The sequence below is a fragment of the Podarcis raffonei genome, chromosome 13 (genome assembly GCF_027172205.1).
Source record: "Podarcis raffonei isolate rPodRaf1 chromosome 13, rPodRaf1.pri, whole genome shotgun sequence".
Lineage (NCBI taxonomy): Eukaryota > Metazoa > Chordata > Lepidosauria > Squamata > Lacertidae > Podarcis > Podarcis raffonei.
In genome coordinates, this window is record NC_070614.1 from 27152146 (window position 1) to 27173132 (window position 20987).

Genomic DNA, 20987 nt, shown 5'->3' on the forward strand with positions numbered 1-20987 from the left:
TCAGATGTTAATCTGGCAGTTGTTTAAACGGGTTTAATTGTTAATTTTGCTTGGCATTCAAAGCACTTTGCCAGGAGATATAAAATCGGTATGACCTCCGTTAACGTTCTGCGTTTTGAATTACAAAGAACTCTTCATCCAGCAAATAAGAGGTTGGGATATTGATTGTAACCTGTAAAGGGATGGCTTTTGTATCAGATATTTTTATTTGATAAGTGCCACTTCCTAAGCAGATTTCATTATTTATTCATTTATTTATTTTTTAAAAACCGGCAAGTGAATTTGTAGCTGCCAAGTATGATCTTCAAGAAATAGTTACTTCTTATGGGGGTGTCAACGCTAGCTATGTTTACTTAGAAGAAAGCCCCTTTGAAGTCAGAGGGTGTTCCTCTGAGTCAATACAAATGAGGATGGAGCTGCAAATGTTTACTTAGTGCTAAAATGTGGTGGTCCTGCCAGGTGCTTTATCCAGTGATAAGGTCCTCTCTGGCCAAGGGGGTTGTTGTTGTTTAGTCGTTTAGTCGTGTCCGACTCTTCGTGACCCCATGGACCAGAGCACGCCAGGCACCTCTGTCCTCCACTACCTCCCGCAGTTTGGTCAGATTGCACTATAAAAGGAGATGTGTTTTTTGGGGGGGGATTCCATTTGGATGAAGGATACGCAGCTCAAAGGGTATGATGTTTTCTCTGTACACCCAGATTTCTTCTCTCTGAAATCTAGTGCCAAGCAGAAAAATAGCACCAGCACGTTCTTTCATTCTTTGTTTTTAAATGTCAAAAGCAAGAAGATTTCTGTAAGTTGCATTCCACCATTGATATTTATAGGGTTGCCATGTGTTCTTTTTTTCCAGGACACATCCTCTTTTTCAGGGGTAAAATTTCTGTCCGAGTGGATTTTTAAAATTTGCCATACTTTCTGGATGAGACATGGACATAACTGGTGGCCAAAGACTTGCTTTCCTATTCTCTTCTCCTGTCCCCCTCAGCAATATATCACAGTTTCTATTGCCTACATATAGTAGGGGGTATTTAAAACGAGAGTCATCATAGCGTCCTCTCTTATTTTGCTCTTCAAAATATGGCAACCCTAATTTAGCTCTGTGGGTGATTGCTCTAGCATGTAATTTCTCTCTCCCTCTGAAAGTCTCAACATGAGGTCTACTCCTCAAAAAGTTGCTCCCAACTTTTTAAACTTTGTCCAATTTCCCTTGGTTTCCATTTAGGGAAGGCAGAGAAAGGAATCCTTGGGTTCTACTGTGTTTCAGACTAGTTGGCAATCTTCCTCAGGAGCACCTCACTAGTTCTAAACGCCAAGCGACTATTACCATAAGCAACTACACAGGCCTGCGGCTATGAACGCCATAGGGTCAAATTCCTTTGTTGTCGCGCCCACCCACCCTGCAAAAAAAGCGGGGAGGCTTAAAACAGGCAACAGCATTTCTAACTTTGTTCACTGGAACATACTGTTTTAAAATGGACTGCTTCTCCCCAGAACCACCCCCCTCCCAAATCCCTGTCTTTGCAGGATGTTAAATCTTTCTGTGAATCTCATTCCCCATCTCTTAATGGCCCCCTTCCAAAGCTGAATGCTGAAATGGCAATTTGCTCCCCGGCTCCTGTTCTTTGGGCACATCTTTAGCAAGGCTTGAAAGATTGAGAGAAGCAAAATGCCCTCCTTATATCGTGCAGAAGTGAAGCCTCAACTGTTTCCTTTTTTCCTTTATTGAAAAGCAACGTTGGGAAGATTCTAAGAGGCAGGGAGGCAGGGAGAAAGAACGCTCAATCCTTTCCCCACCAGCTGCTTTCCCACTCAGAGTTCCCCCCCCCTACTTTCCTACTCAGAGTTGTTCAACCTACTGGCACTCGAGATTTGCTTCCCCCAGTTGGCCTTTACAGGCTGGGAAAGTGACCATTCTCCGCAGCCAATCCCTCTTTGAAAATTATGTTCTCTCCTCACTGCTTTTTAGATGACCTGGTTTTCTGTACCCGGTTCTCTTGCCAGATCTATGGTTTGGCCTTTATAATATATAGTTATCAAACAGGGTTTTAAGCTAGGGCACATGGGTGGGTATTGCTTGGTTTTGCCATTGTTTCACATATTGTTCCTCTTTGTTCTTTTCCTCCTTACCTTAGCGGATAAAGTGAATTTTCTGAATGAACTTTTCATGCTACGTAGTTTGGTCTCCTCTGTACAGCTGCAGAAGGACATTTCATTTGAACACAAAATTTCTGAGAGGTCTGTTGTGACTTAAACAGTTCTGTAACAGTCAATACGTTAACGTGGGGGGGAGGAGGTTTGACCATTGCCCCCATTTCCAATTCTAGGAAAAGCTGAATTTTGTGAATTTCTGCCTGCCAACGTAGCTGTTGAGGGCACAGGAGCTTCACAAAAATAAAAATGAAAATGTTTTGAAATAGGTCACAGGAATCAGATTTTGGTTTTCACTGGATCCTTCATTGGCAATATTTTCATTTCGTGAATGCTGAGTGGTGCATAAGATGTGACCTCTTTATTTGCATTGCCTAAGAGTGTGTCAGTTTACGAAAGTATGAAATCACAATCTTAGTATCAAATATTAGCAGACAGTGGAATAAATGTATGTTTTAGCGATGTCCCGTCATCTCATACCCCTGAAACAAGCTTGCTTGATTTTTGTGCAAGATTGAAGTGAACTCATATACACCTCCAACTATTTCTCTTTACCAGGGACAGTCCCTGTGGGCTGTTGTCTGTCCCTGTGTATCATCCCCATTTTGTCATTTGGAGAGATTTTGGGAGTGATGACACTTTTAAAAACATATTAAGTGTGCATTGCTAGAGCTGTAATTCTTTAGGATTCAGCCTCTCTCCCCAGAACTTAACTCTCAGAATGGGGAATGCGTCATGATTTTAGTGCCCATGAATGGAAATACATTTGCTTCAAGGACGGGAACCTGTAACCCTTCAGATGTTACTCGACTTCGACTCCCATCACCTGACCATTGACTGGCGCTGTCTGGGGCTGATGGGATTTGTAGTCTGACAAAATCTGGAAAACTGTCTATCCAGATAAACAGTTTTAATGTGTTTTGAGTTGCTGCTATTTGTAATAAGGGCAGCCAGATCTATTGTGAGATTGAACATTCTAAAGTTGAGGAGCTGTAGGATTCTCTGGTCAGTTTACTAATATTCCCTGCTTGAGAAGGCACTGCAGTGCAGACCACATTGCCTGCAGAATAAATATAAATAGCAAGAACAGATGAGACTTCAGTAGTGTGCAATTTTGGAAGGGGGTTCCCATGAGCATCACTCTTGGGGGTGAGAATGGGTTGTTGTTGTTTTTTCACGAAAGGCTCAGTTTTAATCTATGAATTGTTGGAAGATATATATAATTTCCAACCTGATTAAGTAGATAGCAGGTGAATCCCTTTTTCTAAAATCTCAATGCTTCTAGTCATTTTTCTTTCTGGTTTATCTTCAAAAGCTCTCTTGTTATTATTGAGATGGTGTTAATTCTTCCAAGGTTGTTTTGCTTAATTTCTAAAGCAGCCTTCTCTATCAGGAGTGCCCTCCTGATTATTTTGAACTACAACTCCCATCATCTCCAGCCAGCACAGCCATTGGTTTGGGCTGCCAGGAGTTGTAGTCCAAAACATCTGGAGGACTCCCGGTTGGAGATGGTTGACCACTGTTCAAGTCTTCTTTGAACCCACATCCTCTGGCCTAGAAGCTCATCCCCTTCAATCCCACATATATATGGCCAGACTCACGGAGGCCTGGGTATAGTCATGCACTGTTAAGGGAAATGAACTCTGCGTATGTTCAGAGACATTTGTTTTATATTTATTGCTACATCCTACTTTTCAGAACCAATTGCTTGCATTCAGCACCTCTTTGGGGGGTAAACTCTGGTGAGTCCTTTTTCCATTTTTTTTACTGCAAAAATTACTGTAAGTCAAGAAAACAAAACAAAAAGGAGCCGAGGAAGGGAACCCCCCCCAATCATTTCATATTAACAATACAATAACTATCAATATGTCCATTTTAGTTTACTCATATAGCGCAATAGATGCTACCCAAATGTCCAAATCGGTATCCAAGTGAGATTGGTGTTTATGAAAAGTATGTGCAAGTGTAGCAAATGCATTAAGTTCTTCAGACCATTGTGTAAGAGATGGTGGGCATCTGTGGTGGGCTCCAACTCAAATTAAGCTCCATTTCCTTGCAATCTGTCAATGAAGTGCAAGTGACAGAACCACAATTGATTATTTAAGGCAGAGATTAGCAACTAGTGATTCATGGGTGACATCTAGCCCCCCCCCACTCCTTGACACCTGCCAGCTCAGGGGTGTTGTGTCAAACACTTATCTTTAAAACTTTGACAAGATAAATCCTCTTTCCTGCAGACTTGTAGATCTCCCACCATTTCACTAACAGGTTTGTTGTTGTTGTTTTTTAAGAACAAAACTCAAGCCTGTGCATTTTGGTTCTCTAATGCTGGACAACTGTCAGTGGGGACACTGGAACCATTCAAGGCCTGCTGTGAAGAGTTAAATAGGGCAAAATGGTTCACTTTTATACAGACCTGGATGCTGCTGGATTTTAATATATTCTCTGGTGAGACATCCAGAGCACTGTCATATCCATAGCTGTCAACTTTTCCCTTTTCTTGCGAGGAATCCTATTCGGAATAAGGGAATTTCCCTTAAAAAAAGGGAAACGTTGACAGCTATGGTCATGTTCAATTCTCTGGGTTCAGTTCCAGCTATTGAGGCCTGAGGATGTGGGCAAGGTGCTTCTGTCTATCTGCCCAACCACCTGCCCTCTCACCCTTGCCCATCCTCACTTGTTCATCTAAGTCAGGGTGGGGGGCTGACTCCAGGGTGGGGGTGAGTCCAGAGGGTGGTTAGCACATCTTTGCACCAAAGGGTTGTCCCATCTGCCTTGAATAACGTGGTGGTATTCCTGCTGCTGAAAAAGCCTTCACTGGATTCTGAGATGTTCCACAGCTACCACCCCCATCCATCTCTAATACCCACCCTTGGGGTAAGGTTCTTGCAAGGTTGGTGGTGATTCAGCTGCAGGCGCTATTGGAGGAAACAGATTATCTGGACCCATTACACTCTGGATTCAGGTCTCCATTTGGCACAGAATCAGTCCTGGTTACCCTGACAGAGGATCTCCCTTGAAGGCGAGGCAGTGGAGTGCAACCCTACTGCTGCTGTTAGATTCCTCATCCAGTTTTTATACTATTGACCATGGTGTCCTGCGGGTTAGGAGTTGGGAGCACTGCTTTGCGGTGGTTCCACTCCTGCCTGCATGACTGCCCCCAGAGAATAGCATCGGTGGACTATATGTCTGTCTATATTTTGGCAGCTTAACAGCAGGATGCTGCCTGTCCCCAGTGCCTGAGATAGTTGCCTCACCTTGGGCCTGGTCCTGAGTCTGAGCAGGCTGTTTCGAAAAGTGGGCAGGGAAGCTTGTGTATTCTAGATGTTGCTGGACTACAACACACACACACACCTGGCCATTGGTCATGTTGGCTGGGACTGATGGGAACTGTATTCCAACATAATTTGGATGGCTTCCGGTTCTCTACTCCTGTTGTTGAACATCAAGGGGCAGTTTTAATCTGATTTCTAGTCAGAAAGCAAAAACAAAACAAAACAAAAAAGAAAAAGGAAAACACAGAGAGACTGGGTAACAGAACTGCTCTGTCCCCTCACCATCAGATAATGTGGTGTCAGATCCGAGAAGCAATACTTTAATCTTCAGGAAGAAGGAAAAAAAATTAAGGAGTGGTGCATGGCAGTGGTTTGGAAAGGCCTTCTGCTATCAAAGTTCTTCTACTCGGATGTTGCAGAGGCCCCATGTATGTTCCATAAACCTTGGTGGTGAAGCAAGGGAAGCGGTTAACACTTTCCTGCCGCTTCATGTGAGCTAAGTTTTGCAGTTATGTAACAGCCAGGACCAAGTTTCTTTCTCTTTTTAAACAGACATCAGATTCTCAGATAAGGAGATCAAAGGAGGGAGAAAGAGAGAAGCAGAGAGACCATTAGAAGACATGCATGCTTGATTACTCTCCCTCAAAAAGTGGTTTTCAGTCAGTATTCCTCAGCCAGCTTATCAGGGGTTTTGCGATATGTCATGGCTGACAAACGGCTTGCAGGGTGGCTCTGCACCATTGATAAACTTTCCCTGCAGTTTTCAGCTAGGGTTGCCAACCAACCAATAAATGACAGGCCTTGCTCACAGTGGTGGCGGTATAGATATTCTGCCCCCACATCCATCCCAAGCCCCCCACCTCAGACTGCTGGACTCCATACTTGGACATGTTCCCCATAGGCATAGCTGTCAACCTTCCCCTTTTTTTGCGGGAAATTCCCTTATTCCAGTTCCAGCACCGTTTCCCACTACTTCCCGCTGGTGTCCCAGATTGTTAGATATCCTGTAGACTGTCGCTGGGACAGGTGAGGCTGCTGATCCCTTATTTTCGAGGCTGCTGATCCCTTATTTTCAAATCTGAAAGTTGACAGCTATGCCCCTAGGCCCTAACCAGTTGTCCAATTTTTTAAAATCAAATCCAAAGCCAGCAGCCCACAGTGGGAAAGCAGGAATTGTTGTTGTTTAGTCGTGTCTGACTCTTCCTGACCCCATGGACCAGAGCACGCCAGGCACTCCTGTCTTCAAAGCAGGAATAAGTTTGGTTTATTCCAGCTTTGTGCACTCTATGTTGGCAGAGGGTGACAGTGAGGCCCAGCAGGCCTCTCAGTAATGTTCAAGGTGTGCAGGATCGGTGCAGAGCGTTGGTGGTGCCCCAAAGGGCAGGCTTAGCACTCTGTGCATCCTGAAACATGCCCCAGAATCCTTTGCAATGCACAGTAGTCCCTCTTGGCAACTGACAGCATTGGGAAGCCATATTGGCAATGCGGCCACTACTTGCATGAATGCCATTCAAATCCAAAGCAGTTGCAGCGGTAGGGTTGTTATAGGGCCTAGGGTATGGGGTGCGAGAGGGAATTTAAGCCTTCCCCTTCCTCTATGGTCAGCATAGTTCTGATGAAATTGCGCCCCCCCCCACCAGCCACTTTTCCCCCAGGAGGAAGGCAGCTAATATGTCACCCCCTGCCTACCAGGAAAATGACGGCTGTTTTGGAGTCACCTCCTTTTTTTGCAATGGCTTTTTAAAAAAAACACCAAACCTGCCCTGTTAAATGTGTTACTTTCATGAACCATGTGGTCTGGCCTTGACAGATGGTGGCGAGGAGACGCTAAAGGAGGAATTCAGGAGGGTTTTTGCAGAAGGTGGTTTTGGCTTTGAGCTGGGGCGGGGAGCTGCTCTAGAGGTTGGAAATCATGTGGCAGGCGGTGCCGAGGAGACAGGAGTGTGAACAAAAGGGCTGACAGGAAATGGGTTTCTGTGGGACAGAACAGGAAGGCAGGTGAAGGGGATAAAGGCCTTCAATGTGAGCAAGTTTATATTTACTGCGAACAAGGAGGTGTCTTGTGGCACCTCAAAGACTTGACACATTTATTATGGTGGGAGATTTTGGGGACTGCAGTCTCCTTCCAGATGTGTGAAGTCTTCACCCGCAGTTGGCAGATATCGAGAGAGGTGTTGAGAGAGAAATACAAACAGTGTGATCCGAGGGTAAGAAAATGCCAAGCAGAGAGTCTATGACTGTTTTATCACAGCTGAAGACTGCAATCCTGTACACATGTACCTGTTGCAATCCTAGATACACGTACCTGGACAGGTAGAGGATTGCGCTGTAAATGTATGCCAAATAAGCCAGGGCTGGCAGACCTGGTGCCCCTCAGATAATTTGGAATACAATTCCCATCAGCCCCAGCCAGCAGGGCCAATTGCTGGAGATGATGGGAGTTGTAGTCCACAAAATCTGCAGGGCACCATGTTACCTAATCCTGGTATTGAAGGGAGAGGGGAACGGTTAATCATTAATATTATCTACACATAGTAAATTCCGGCACTCTGCTAGGATGGCTACACAAGCTCAAACTCAAAAAATGCAGTTATTTGCAAAGCCTAAATCAGACAGGTCAGGAGACCGTTTCCTGTCTAACCAGCTATCTGAAACTGCTGATGCTAGCTACAGGTCAGAAGGTCGTTTCCTGCCTAGCCAAAAAACTGCTGTCAACTAAAAACCACTAGCAAGATGTTTCCTGCTTTGCTTCTGCTTTAAGTAATGCAAGATAAGAAGAGATACGAAGGAAATGCTTAGCTAGCAAAAGAAAGACACGTGTACAAGAAGGTGGGAGGGGGTGCTTACTGAGCAGAGAAAATGCTTAACCAGCAGAGGAAGTGCTTAGCTAGCAGCCTTAGCCAGCAAATATTGGGGGGGAGGTATGGGAGGAGGGTGAATGCTTTCAGGTATAAAAATGCTTGCTGAACATGGTAACAACACAGTCAGATTTCAGAAACTATATTCTGCTGACTGTCTCTGTGCACAGATTTGCAATAAATCTCTTTTCTCTGACCAAGAAGTCTCTGGAATTGTTTTTCCCCTCTGGCCACGGGGTTGGCGGACCGCTGGACCTCCGGGTACTGCTAATCTAAGGCTTCAGTTTTGGGGGCTCGTCCGGGATGGGTCCCCACCCCACGAAAGGTGGACCGAGGGGCCAGACTCGACCGGGTGAGCAACCAGGACCAGGGCTCGCAATCTCCAGCGCGCACCCTGCCAGTTTGTAGGGGGAGATCGCCACGCTGTGCCTGAGCCGAGACACCCAGTCGGGAGAGAAAAGAGGACGGCCGAAGGAGGGGTCCGCAGCGGAACAGGTAAGCCCAAGGGAAAGGGCGTGGGCCCCAAGGAAAAGGGGGGCGAGGTCTGATCAAGCCTCACCTGGTTGTGCAGAGGGCCGCCAGGAAGGGAACTGGCCGATTGCAGTAGAGTGCCGCCAGTAAGGTTGGGTAAAAGGGAAACAGAGGGGAAATTGTATTGGTGTGTTTTGTGTGTTGCATGTTGAAATTATAATGGTGTGATTTGTATGTTATATGTTGCATGTCGGATACCCCAGTGACTGAATTGTTGTCAAGTGTGGGTCGGGGCTTAGCGTCCCCTTGGCCGAGCGATTGCAGGGTTGTGCATTTTCTGCCAGGGCGACCTCGGCAGGTCACAATCTGTAGTGCGTGGAGTGTGAAAGAATTTACAGCCCATTAGGTGCGGGGTATCTGAAAAAGAAAGAAAAAAAATGGGGTCTGGGGCAAGCCAATGTAGTCCTCTGGAATGTTTTTTAAAGAACTGGAAAGCGGCCACAAAGCATGATGATTGGGGGTTCAAATTGAGAAGACAGAGGATGAGGACATTGTGTGAAGTTGATTGGCCCCAACAAACTAACTGGCCCTCGGAGGGGAGCTTTGATTTGCAACTAATCAGCCCACTATATCAAAATATCTTGAACGTCCACCCAGACCAGATCCCTTATATTTCTACTTGGAAAACCAATGTAGAAAAGAATCCACCGTGGTTGAAAGCCTGCCAAGGCGACGCCCCACGAAATACAATCTGTACAGTTCGACCGGCAGGGAAGGCAGAAAAGCCCCCGGTGATACCAGACCCAGAAGATGAGGAGGGGGGAAGTCATTAAACCGCCGCCACCCTATGCTCCACCAGCTGCCCCTCTAGCGAATCCCCCAGGCCCAGGGCCCCAGGACCAGGGAGGAGCCGGCCCTCAGCCTGAACCCTCCAAGGTTGATGAATTAGAGAGCAAAGAGGAAGAGGATGATGAGGAGTTTATGAAGGGACTAATTGAGTTAGCAAAGAAAGGAAAAATGTGGACACAGTATCAGACAATTGAGATTGCAACAGTATGTACAACCCTATGTGAAAGAAGTGGATGTTAGTTCCCATTTGTTAGCAGCAACCAGGGTGTCCCTCCATAAGTCCCATAAGGCACAGAAAAAGGGTGGGACTGCAATGATGCCTCTATGCAGAGTGTATGACCCACCAGCCCCCCAGGACAGGGTGGGGAAGCACCACCATGCACTTATACAGTCCAACATGTGCCTTTTTCAAGTGCTGATGTGTGCAATTGGAGAAATTAGAACCCTACCTTTGAGGAGAACCCAGATGATATTGCCAACGCCCCATTATAAAGGCTGCCTTTGTAGCTCAGGCAGCGTCCAATATTCGCCAAAAGAAAAAATCCAGAAGCATGAGGGGTGCATCGGCCATGGGCTGGAATAGATGTTGAAGTTAGCTCAAACCACTTACAATCAGAGAGATGAGGAAGCCCAGAGGAAAAAAAAAAAAAAAAAAAAAAAGAAGAGAAGTATCAAACAAGGAATTTGACGGCATTACAGGCCACCACACCCACCCCTCAGGAAAGAGGAAGTGCCCGGGGAGGAGGGCGAAGCCGTCTGGGGAGGAATCAGTGCGCCATCTGCCGACAGGAAGGGCACTGGAAGAGAGAATGCCCTATTCTATTATTAGGAAGAGATTTGTTGGTAAAGTTGCAAGCCCAAATTACTTTTAAGCCATCGGGAGAAGCCACATTGTCCACTATGTCACTTGGGGAACTGGTTGTGGAGGCACCCCTGAGGGAGTACTGGCGCCTCATGATAATAAAAGAAGAGGAGGGACCCATCCCCGCCAGTATTCTGGAACAAGTGAACCCCCCAGGAATGGCAAAGAATATCCCACCAATAATTGTGAAGCCCAAGCCATTTGTCAATCCTGTTGCAGTAAATAAGTATCCCATCCCACGAAGGGCGACTGAAGGAGTGTAGGTGCATCTAGAGCGACTGCTCCAACATAGGATCTTGAGGCAATGCCAATCACAGTGGAACACCCTTTTGTTACCAGTGAAGAAAGGAAGCAGGCTATTATCCTGATACCAGAGCCAAAGAACTGCAGAGAACTCCGTGGCTTTCTGGGGTCTGCAGGATTTTGTAGGATATGGATATTTAATTACAGCATCATTGCCAAGCCTCTACATGAGTCAACCAGAGGAACTGAGAGAGACCCCTTTGTTTGAAACACAGAACAACAGCAAGCCTTCGTGGATTTGAAGAGGGCACTACAGCAAGCCCCAGCGCTTGGCATCCCAAACCCTGAGAAACCCTTTATTCTATTCGTGGATGAGGACCAAGGGACGGGGAAAGGGGTTTTGTGCCAAAATTGGGAAGCTGGCAACAGCCAGTGGCATACCTAGAGCCCTGACCCTAGCAAAGGGACAGAAGATAAACATTTATACTCTAAGTATGCCTTTCTGACTTTACATGCCCATGGAGCCTTATGGAAGGAAAGAGGTTTGCTTACCCCCAGAGGAAACCAGGTGGCCCACCCACAAGCCTTATTGAACCTTCTGGATGCTGTATGGGAGCCCGAGGCAGTGGCAGTTATCCATTGCTATGGCCACAAGACTGGACCAGGGGAAGTGGCCAGAGGAAATCGATTGGCAGACAGAGTGGCCAAGGAAGCAGCTCGGGAACTAGCCCCCACCTCGGTTATTGGAGCCCTGGTCCCAGAAGAAATTTTAAGCACCGCTGACAAGCCAGCTTATACCAAAAAGGAAAGGGACACTGCAGATGCCCAGGGGCTGACCATGTCCAAAGAAGGATGGTACCTTACTCATGATGACAGAATATGGATTCCAGAGTCCCTTTCTCGGCAGATTATTCAGAGATACCATGAGTCCACCCACATAGGACCCGATGCTACAACCAAGCAGCTGAAGCAGTGCTTCTATATAGCCCACCTCTACCAACTGGCAGCCCAGATCTCCAGGAAATGCCTGCTGTGTCAAAAGAATAATCCTAGAACCGGACCCTTGGCTCCCCCGGGGATTCAGCATAGTGGAACGGCACCTATGGAAGATCTTGTCGTGGACTTTACTGAATTACCCCGTTGTGGACCATACCGCTACCTGTTCGTGGCGATCTGCACGTATACAGAATGGGTTGAAGCCTGGCCCACCAGAACTGAAAAGGCATTTGAAGTAACCAGGTGCCTGCTTAGGGAGATCATTCCCCGCTATGGACTACCTAGGTCAATAGGATCTGACAATGGACCAGCCTTTGTCCACTCAGTTTTGCAATAACCCCCCATGCTAGTCAAAATGTGCAGTTTAATAATTATGTGCAGTAATTCTCCCGAGATTTTCTCTCTGTCTTAACAGGTGGACCCAGGCCCACTGCTGTTGAAGTTGCTGACCTCACCCCTTGGGTCCACCACACTTAAGTGAAGAAGGCTATTTTAGATTGGACAGTTACACCAAATCCTGATGATCCTCTGAAGCTAACCATCTCCAGAAGAGCGCCAGACGACTGGACAAGTGGATGGGAGGGACGCCCGCGGGCAGCGTCCCCAACGTAGAGACTTTTTTTCCCCAGCAAAATTTAAGGCACCGCCAGGACTTTTGATATTGGGGCCAGAACTCTTTGATATAGTCACTCCGTGTGTCAGGCCTCTGCAAGGGTGGATATATATTCCTGTGGGTATATGTTAATATATGTAGAGGGAGAAGCCCCTTTCGGATACAGTATGTTGGGAGGAAATCATGAGAGTATTAAGCATCCACAAGGACAGGTGGGAAAATTGGTTAAGATAATAAGCTCCTCCTCAGAGAGTTGGGACACAACCTCCCAAAAAGCAAGGCAGCTGATAGAGCACGAGTATCAGTGGGCCCTTCAGCAATAAAATAGATATGTCCTAGATAATATTTCTGTCACCATCAACCACATGGAAACAATGATAGCTGAAAACCCGCTGAAAGCCACAGGGAGTGATGCATGGGGTTGGTTGTATTCCTGGCTGCCTGATGGCAGTTGGCTCAGGAATGTTATAGTATTATTAGCAGGACCGCTATTAATCCTTTTGCTTCTTTGCCTCTGTATCCCCTGCTTATTGCAATGCTTGCAGCAAATGATGCAAAGACTCCTGTCACGGAAGCTAGGACCCACAGTCATCGCTGTGATGAGGGAGTATAGGCCCATACCCCAGAACGAACCTAAGTATTAGGTTGTTCAGAAGAAGAGGAGGGAGTGAAGGGAGAGGGGAACGGTTAATCATTAATATTATCTACACATAGTAAATTCCGGCACTCTGCTAGGATGGCTACACAAGCTCAAACTCAAAAAATGCAGTTATTTGCAAAGCCTAAATCAGACAGGTCAGGAGACCGTTTCCTGTCTAACCAGCTATCTGAAACTGCTGATGCTAGCTACAGGTCAGAAGGTCGTTTCCTGCCTAGCCAAAAAACTGCTGTCAACTAAAAACCACTAGCAAGATGTTTCCTGCTTTGCTTCTGCTTTAAGTAATGCAAGATAAGAAGAGATACGAAGGAAATGCTTAGCTAGCAAAAGAAAGACACGTGTACAAGAAGGTGGGAGGGGGTGCTTACTGAGCAGAGAAAATGCTTAACCAGCAGAGGAAGTGCTTAGCTAGCAGCCTTAGCCAGCAAATATTGGGGGGGAGGTATGGGAGGAGGGTGAATGCTTTCAGGTATAAAAATGCTTGCTGAACATGGTAACAACACAGTCAGATTTCAGAAACTATATTCTGCTGACTGTCTCTGTGCACAGATTTGCAATAAATCTCTTTTCTCTGACCAAGAAGTCTCTGGAATTGTTTTTCCCCTCTGGCCACGGGGTTGGCGGACCGCTGGACCTCCGGGTACTGCTAATCTAAGGCTTCAGTATGAGCTTTCATTTTAATTGCCATAAATAGGTGGTTTTTTTGCATTTCACTTCCACCAGGCTTCACTGTTTACATGTGTCCAGTGATGTTTTTGTGGCAGTACTCACCAACATGGAGTGCTGGCATCTGTTTTTAATTTATTTATTTTTTGCTGCCCATAGCAGCCATTTTGTGCTGGCACCCATGACACTTTTATCAACTTATGAATCACACAACATCTCATTTACTAATGTATTTTTTTTTACCAAAAAAAAAAGCACTTCATGTTTCTGTATACCATATGAGGTCTGTTCTGAAAAAAACCCCTACTTGAACGCCACCCATAATTAACACATTTACAATTCCAAAAGTAATCTAATTGAGACTAATTTTAAATTGCCCTGGCACAGAATAAATGGATTGGCACATCTACAACAGAGAAAAAAGGTTGTGCCTCATCTACAAAAGTATTATTCCAGAGATTTATCTTTAAAGACAGTCTTTCAATAAACCTATTAACTTGATTTCAATAGTAGCTTCTTCAAGGTGAAGTTTTAATTGTTCGTGCCAGAGGCAATGACAGCTATATATGCCACAGCAACAAATCAACCCAATAATGGAAAGTTCATATTCCAGACCCTATATGCATAGATTCCAGGGGTGCAGAAAACCTCCGTCTTCAATACAAATTAACAGGGCGATCCTCTACTTGTGCTAAGTGGGCCTTAATCCCAGCAGCTGGTATAGGATCACAACCTTAATCTTTGTTTCTCTTGCGAAGCAATTTTATCTAGCTCTCTCTCTTTCTGATATTCCTTGTCATCAAGGTAACACAGCAACTTTTTAAAATAGGCATCAGTATTACTCAAGAGATAGTGAGTAGATTCTTGAAAAAGAAGTTAATTAGCAATGCGTTTACATCTAATTTTTAACCACTTTGAAATTAAGAGGAATTGCGAGGTTTTCCAGAGATCAGTGCAGTAGCAAATGAATGGAATTGTTGTTTTAATTCTGCTGGTTTCGCCACTCCTTTTAAACACCCCAATAAAATATTTCTGGGATTGAGAGCAATGTCATATACAATCATCCCTTGGATTTTGTCTCAGTCAGGCATGGAGAAACTGTGGCCTTCCAGGTGCTGTTGGCCTCTCAAGACCCATCTGCATAGTGAATATAGAATGGGAACTGGAACCAAAAACATCTAGAAGGGCACAGATTCCCCATCCTGAATCTAGGACTTCTCTCAACAAGTTTGTATGTATAAACAGGACCGAAATCTTGCACGATGTCTGTATCTGAATGCCTTTCATCTCCAACAAACATTTATTGATATTGTTTGGATATCATTTTTATTATTCACTTCATTTCTATAGTGTTTTATATTTTTAAGGGGGGGAAAACCTCAAAGCAGTTTTCAACCTGCATTAAAACATCAAATAAAATAATCCAGAATAAAACATTACTGAAGGAAGTCAAATATAAAAGTATAACTTTCAAAGCAACATAATTAACAGAAAATTAAAGCATTATATTCAAAAATTCAAGAGAAAATATTAAGATACTATTGATTGATTGTTATAAAGCTGATTAATAGGAATGTTACGAGATGCCCATGTCTGTTCTTCTTCAGAAATTTGTTATTTAAGCCAAACGATTTACAGAAACATAGGATTTTAAAGGAAGTTTGAAAGGAGAGAAGCAGAAAGATAGGCTGGAGGCAAACCTGAGAGGATTTTTTTTTTAAAAAAAGTGATAAATTGCATAAAACCCTTCAGGTTTTTTTTTTAATATTCTTTTCTGACCAAGGCCATTTGCCATGGTCTAATTTTGTAGTTTCGTTGTGGTTTAATAAGGGGTGAAGCAAAGGCGTAATAATGCTTGGACTACATATCCCATGTTCTAAGGAATGAGAAGGTCTTGTCTCCATTCTTTATATGCGCCTCTTGGCTATTTAATGGATTGTTCTGTTTAATTGAACACACACACACACACACACACACACGGGAAGAGTATGTTTTGGATGACACGATTTTGGACCAGGTTCAGCCCTTCCAGTCTCATTGCAGAATTGTCACTTAGTGTTGTACAATCTTTAGAGATTTAAATTCTTTCTTGGCCTCTTTTCAGATTCACCAGCTGGCATGGACCTCAGCCATTCTCGGGAACAAACAGAGCCTACAGGTAATGTGCTGTGATGCCCCCCCCCCCCATTCCTCCATCCTTAAAAGAGTTCCTAGCCTGGGAACCTGAAGATGATTCTTACTTCCCACATATGACCATATAAGTACTGTATTGGCCCAAATATAAGCCTCATCCAAATATAAGCCACACCCAAATATAAGCTGCACCTTTAAAATTGAAGGGGGGGGGGAGGAAAGAAAAAATACCTGAATATAAGCCACTCCATTCCTTGCTGCTCCTGGCTGCATACTGGGCAGCAAGGGGGGGAGCCGTGCTGCGTTGCCGGTGGCCTTTCCCCTTCCCCGCTCTCTCCCTGGCCTTGGGGGAGAGGATGGGGGACTGTGCATGGGGTGGGCGCTGCTTTGCTGCTCTCCTGGCGATGTTTGCCCCCCACTCCTGGCTGCATACCGTAAGGTTGTGAATATAAGCTGCACTTTGGGGGAAAGTGAGGCTTATATTCAGGCCAATACGGTATGTAACGAGAGACTTGATCCAAGATGTCTAACATTAAGTTGGATACTTACGTGTCTGCAATGTGGCCTTAGCCCACAAGACTGATGCCTGAAAATTTGAAGGTTTTTAATGATTTGATGCTAGTGCATTTGAACTATATTACTAACGCTTGCATGTTGGGTTTATAACCAGAGTTCAGATTTCAGCTCATCTTTACAGAGTCTTGTTAAGGTGGCCTTCTTCTTGCTCAGTCTCAGTTTCCCTAATCTGTAAAATGCAAGCATTGAGAGCATCTTTCGTTGTTACGCAGTGAGCTAAAATGTATTAAAGCACATTTGAATTGCTGTCTAAATGATTCACCGTCATTATAATTCAGCCACGTATATATAAATATATTTTAAAACTCCTTCTAGATGTTCCAGATGTTTTGACTGATGGCAATTCTAACACATCCCATGAAATTGAAAACATGGACAACAGTGAAGACTCAAAGGAATATCAGTTGACTAATGGAGAAGGGAGAGAAGGTAAAGTGGAAACTGGAATTAAAGCTACTAAAACAACATATGCCACCTAGAATTGCCTTTAATAATATAGGTACCGTATTTTTCGCTCTATAAGAAGCACCAGACTACAAGACGCACCTAGTTTTTGGAGGAGGAAAGCAAGAAAAAAATATTCTGACTCTCAGAGGCCAGAACAGCAAGAGGGATCTCTGCGCAGTGAAAGCAGCAATCCCTCTTGCTGTTCTGGCTTCTGTGATAGCTGTGCAGCCTGCATTCGCTCCATAAGACGCACACACATTTCCCCTTACTTTTTAAGAGGGAAAAAGTCAGTCTTATAGAGCAAAAAATACGGTAATTGAGGAAGAAGCAGATGTTTTCTTAGACTCCAACTCCCATCATCCCTGTCATGCGCGGCCATAGGTTCACAGATGATGGTAATAGTAGCTGAACATCTATCCTTGAGTTTATTGAGCCAACTAAAAAAATGAAGCCAACTAACCTTCAAAATTCCCTGACATCCTTGGGAACCATTTTGAAAGTGTCAGCTCCTTTCTCTCTTTCCCTTCTGTATCTGCTGGGATCTGCTGTCTCTCTCCTCTCTGCCACTTGGGTGATGGTGTGGGGGAGGGGAGAGAAGGAGGTGGGCACAGGTACAGTCTCAGAGTTCTCTCACCTCTAGATCAGACTTCAAAACCAAGAGCCCCACCCCGGCGCTGAAGTTTATGGGATATGTATTACTGAGTCTTCCACAGCCAAAGGCATTCTAGAAAAAGTTTCATTCTAGGGTTTGGGTGGTGGGTTAAGTTCCTAATCAGATTTCTCCCCCACAGCAAAAAAAAAAAGTGAGGGAAGGATCAAGTGGGCAGAATCAAGAAGGCATTATGGGTACAACAACACAGAGACAGGAAAACAAGGTAGACGGAGCTTTGTCACCACGTAAGAGCCTAGGACTTGCCAATCACAAGGTCGGCGGTTCGAATCCCTGCGACAGGGTGAGCTCCCGTTGCTCGGTCCCAGCTCCTGCCAACCTAGCAGTTTGAAAGCACGTCAAAGTGCAAGTAGATAAATAGGTACTGCTCAGGCGGGAAGGTAAACAGTGTTTCTATGCACTGCTCTGGTTCGCCAGAAGCAGCTTAGTCATGCTGGCCACATGACCCGGAAGGAGTACGCCGGCTCCCTCGGCCAATAAAGCGAGATGAGTGCCGCAACCCCAGAGTCGGCCACGACTGGACCTAATGGTCAGGTGTCCCTTTACCTTTACCTTTAAGATGAAGAAACGGGGTGACAAAATGAGACAGAATTCGGAGTCATGGAAGTCAATCCAATTTGTCCTTGCAGAGTTCCCATTAACTTCAGTATGGCTTCAGAGGAAGAGAACATCACAGGAAGCAGCTATGTACTAAGTCAGACTGTTGGTTCACCTTGCTTGGTATTGTCTACTTGGTATTGTCTGACTGGCAGAGGCTCTCAGTCTTTCAGACAGGAGCATTTCCCATCCCTACTTGGAGATGCTGAGGACTGAACCTGGGACCTTTTGCGTGCAAACTCTGCCATTGAGCTGCTAACCAAGTGGGAGGCGGTGCACCAAAATGTATTGGGCCACCTCTGAGACATAAGCCTAATTCTGTCTGCCTGGACTGTATCACTTTTGGCTGTGAGTGGTAGCAGAGAGCTAACACGACAGAAAAGTTGCCCTTTGAGGAGCAGAATTCTAGCCTAGCCTTTTTCCTGTGGAAGTGGTACAGCCTAGGCACCAGTCGAGTGAGAATTCACCCAGGGTTTCTGTAGCTATATAAAAAAGGGAGTTCAACAAATGTTGCTTTTCTCACCATTGCACATGATAAGCTGCAGCTGCTGAAATCCTGCTTCTGCATGCCTCTTACAGCCACATGGACTGCAGGAGGTCTGTCCTTCTTTCTGTCTTGACAGACAACCTAGCAGTTTGAAAGCATGTCAGTTCAAGTAGATAAATAGGTACCGCTATGGCGGGAAGGTAAACGGCGTTTTCGTGCGTGCTGGTTTCCGTCACGGTGTTCTGTTGTGCCAGAAGCAGTTTAGTCATGCTGGCCACACGACCCAGAAGGTTGTCTGTGGACAAACGCTGGCTCCCTTAGCCTGAAAGCAAGATGAGCACTGCAACCCCATAGTCATATTTGACTGGACTTAACCTTCAAGGGGTCCTTTACCTTTACCTTAACTTGACAGAGGGGGGAACATATATGACCTGCCACTGTCCCCCACCTTCTCAGTGCAGCCTATTAGCAATCCCCAATACCAGACAAACCTTTATTTTTCTTTTTTTCTTTTGCACTAACAGAAGTTAGTCCGGAAACGTTGCCTTTATCTCTGTTGTATCTGTGGAGTTAGCAGGACTGCAACTGTCTGCACCAAGTGCAGAGATAAGCGGCTAAGGAGATAATCAGGAAGATCGTGAACTTCCCCTTTAAGTCCTCCCATGGCAGTGGCTCCGAGTGACATCACCTGCCTTACCAGAAATAGGGTTTGAGCTAAAAAGGGAATAAAAGTTCTGTTTTGTTTAATAGAATATACTATCGGGAACAAAAGGCCAACCCATGTTTTATATAAATATGCTCTTGGGCATTTAGCAGTGCACAGAATTGGGAGGGCATTCCCACAACAGTTAACCGTGCCCAGTGATGTTCACACATGCAGGAACAGCAATTCTGGATTAAATGGGGGGAGGGAAATACGTGAAGGCATTTTGGCAAGGGCAATGTTGTGTGGGTGCCGCAGGAGCACCACAGAGTCTACAATCAACTGCTGCATCCACGGCCTGCTCACAGGAGCAGGTGGGTACTTTCACAAGGGCCCAAATGGTCCTTCTCTGAAAAAGAACTGCCGCTTCTGAACTCTGTCATGGGATGACCCCTGATCTTCTGGACACTTCTGAACTTTTATCATAGCATTGTTACTGGTCTTGTGCTTTCCTTGTGCCAGCAAGGACAAGTTTATCTATACCAGCTAAAATCCACTCTTCTGCACAACTATTAAAGGTACAGGAGTCCTTGTCCTCTTTTCCATCACAGCTGCCACTGGAAATTTTACTCTCTGAGAGCTTTTAAGCCACAGGGTTCAGGAACTCCTTACCTCCTATATATATTTGCATGTATAGGTATGTCCCATTTTCAAATCTGGATTCCCAGCTAGTGAAGTTATGAACTCCTGAATTAGAGGTTGTCAGCACTGTAAGTTTGTTTGTTTGTGTTTGTGCAAAATAGGGAAAGGTGTGTGGGCAAGATACCTTGGACCTTAAGCCGGTAGGTGTGCTGCGGTTTTGTTTTATGGGTGTCTGTGAAAAGAGCAAGAGAAAAGACAGGAGCAAAATGGAAGCATCTGCCCAAAGTCCTCTTGGTTGAGGTTCCAGCTGCCGTCGCCTTAGACGTGTGGCTGTGCTAGAAAAGGAAGTGCTGTGTTTTTTATTATAATCAGAATATCGCATCTCTTGCCTCGTCCTGCTAGTGGGACAAAATTGGGAGGGGGAGAAGCGTATCTAGCAACTTCAGCAAGTCCTTTTCTGCAGAGGCTCATTTAACAGGGGATTTCATAAAGGATTTCAAAAACACACACTACTGTGGAACTTGAAACTTACTGTATTGGCACCGTCTTCCTTTGATTGTGGTTTCTGATTTGAAACTCACAAGTCAGGCAGGGCTCTGTGAATTCTCTGTGTTTTCTTCCTTTGTTTTATTAACTAACGTGCCTAGGAGTTGTTATGACATGGGTAAAATATGCAGCGCACTAACTCTTTGCCCATGTATATAGGCTGTTTATAGAATAATATGAGCTCCCCAAAAAGTGCTGTCTCCAAGCACTTTAAAGCCCCTCCTTTCACAGTGGGGGATTGTTGCGGATGCGAGAGATTTGTTTAATGAATTTTGCCCAATTTTTGTTACTTTGTAAACGCTGAAGCGTGGCCCTTAAAGAAGGCGAGACATCAGAATTTGGGAAGCTGCATTATGCTAGCCCAGTCCAGCCCATATTGTCTGTTATGATGAGCAGCAGCTTTCCAAAGTCTCATGCAGAAGTCCTTCCCAGCTCTGTTACCTGGGATTAATGTATTGTGTAAAGAGAAGCTGGAGATGGAACAAGGTAGATACAGAGCTCCAGACGCTCTCCATGCACTCTTTATTAGAGTTCCCTAACCTTTCCACCTCCATACATGTATGGAAGTGAGAGCTGGACCATAAAGAAGGCTGATCGCCGAAGAAT

General features: G+C 45.1%; 1 protein-coding gene across 1 annotated transcript in view; it reads left to right on the top strand.

The window, feature by feature from the left end:
• The window catches only part of IKZF3 (IKAROS family zinc finger 3), a 59758-nt gene that overhangs the window by 1342 nt on the left and 37429 nt on the right, over positions 1-20987 (top strand). Inside the window, exons 2-3 of the mRNA XM_053361892.1 lie at positions 15745-15798; positions 16665-16778. Coding sequence (XP_053217867.1) covers positions 15745-15798; positions 16665-16778 — 168 coding nt within the window. The remainder of the gene's footprint in view (positions 1-15744; positions 15799-16664; positions 16779-20987) is intronic.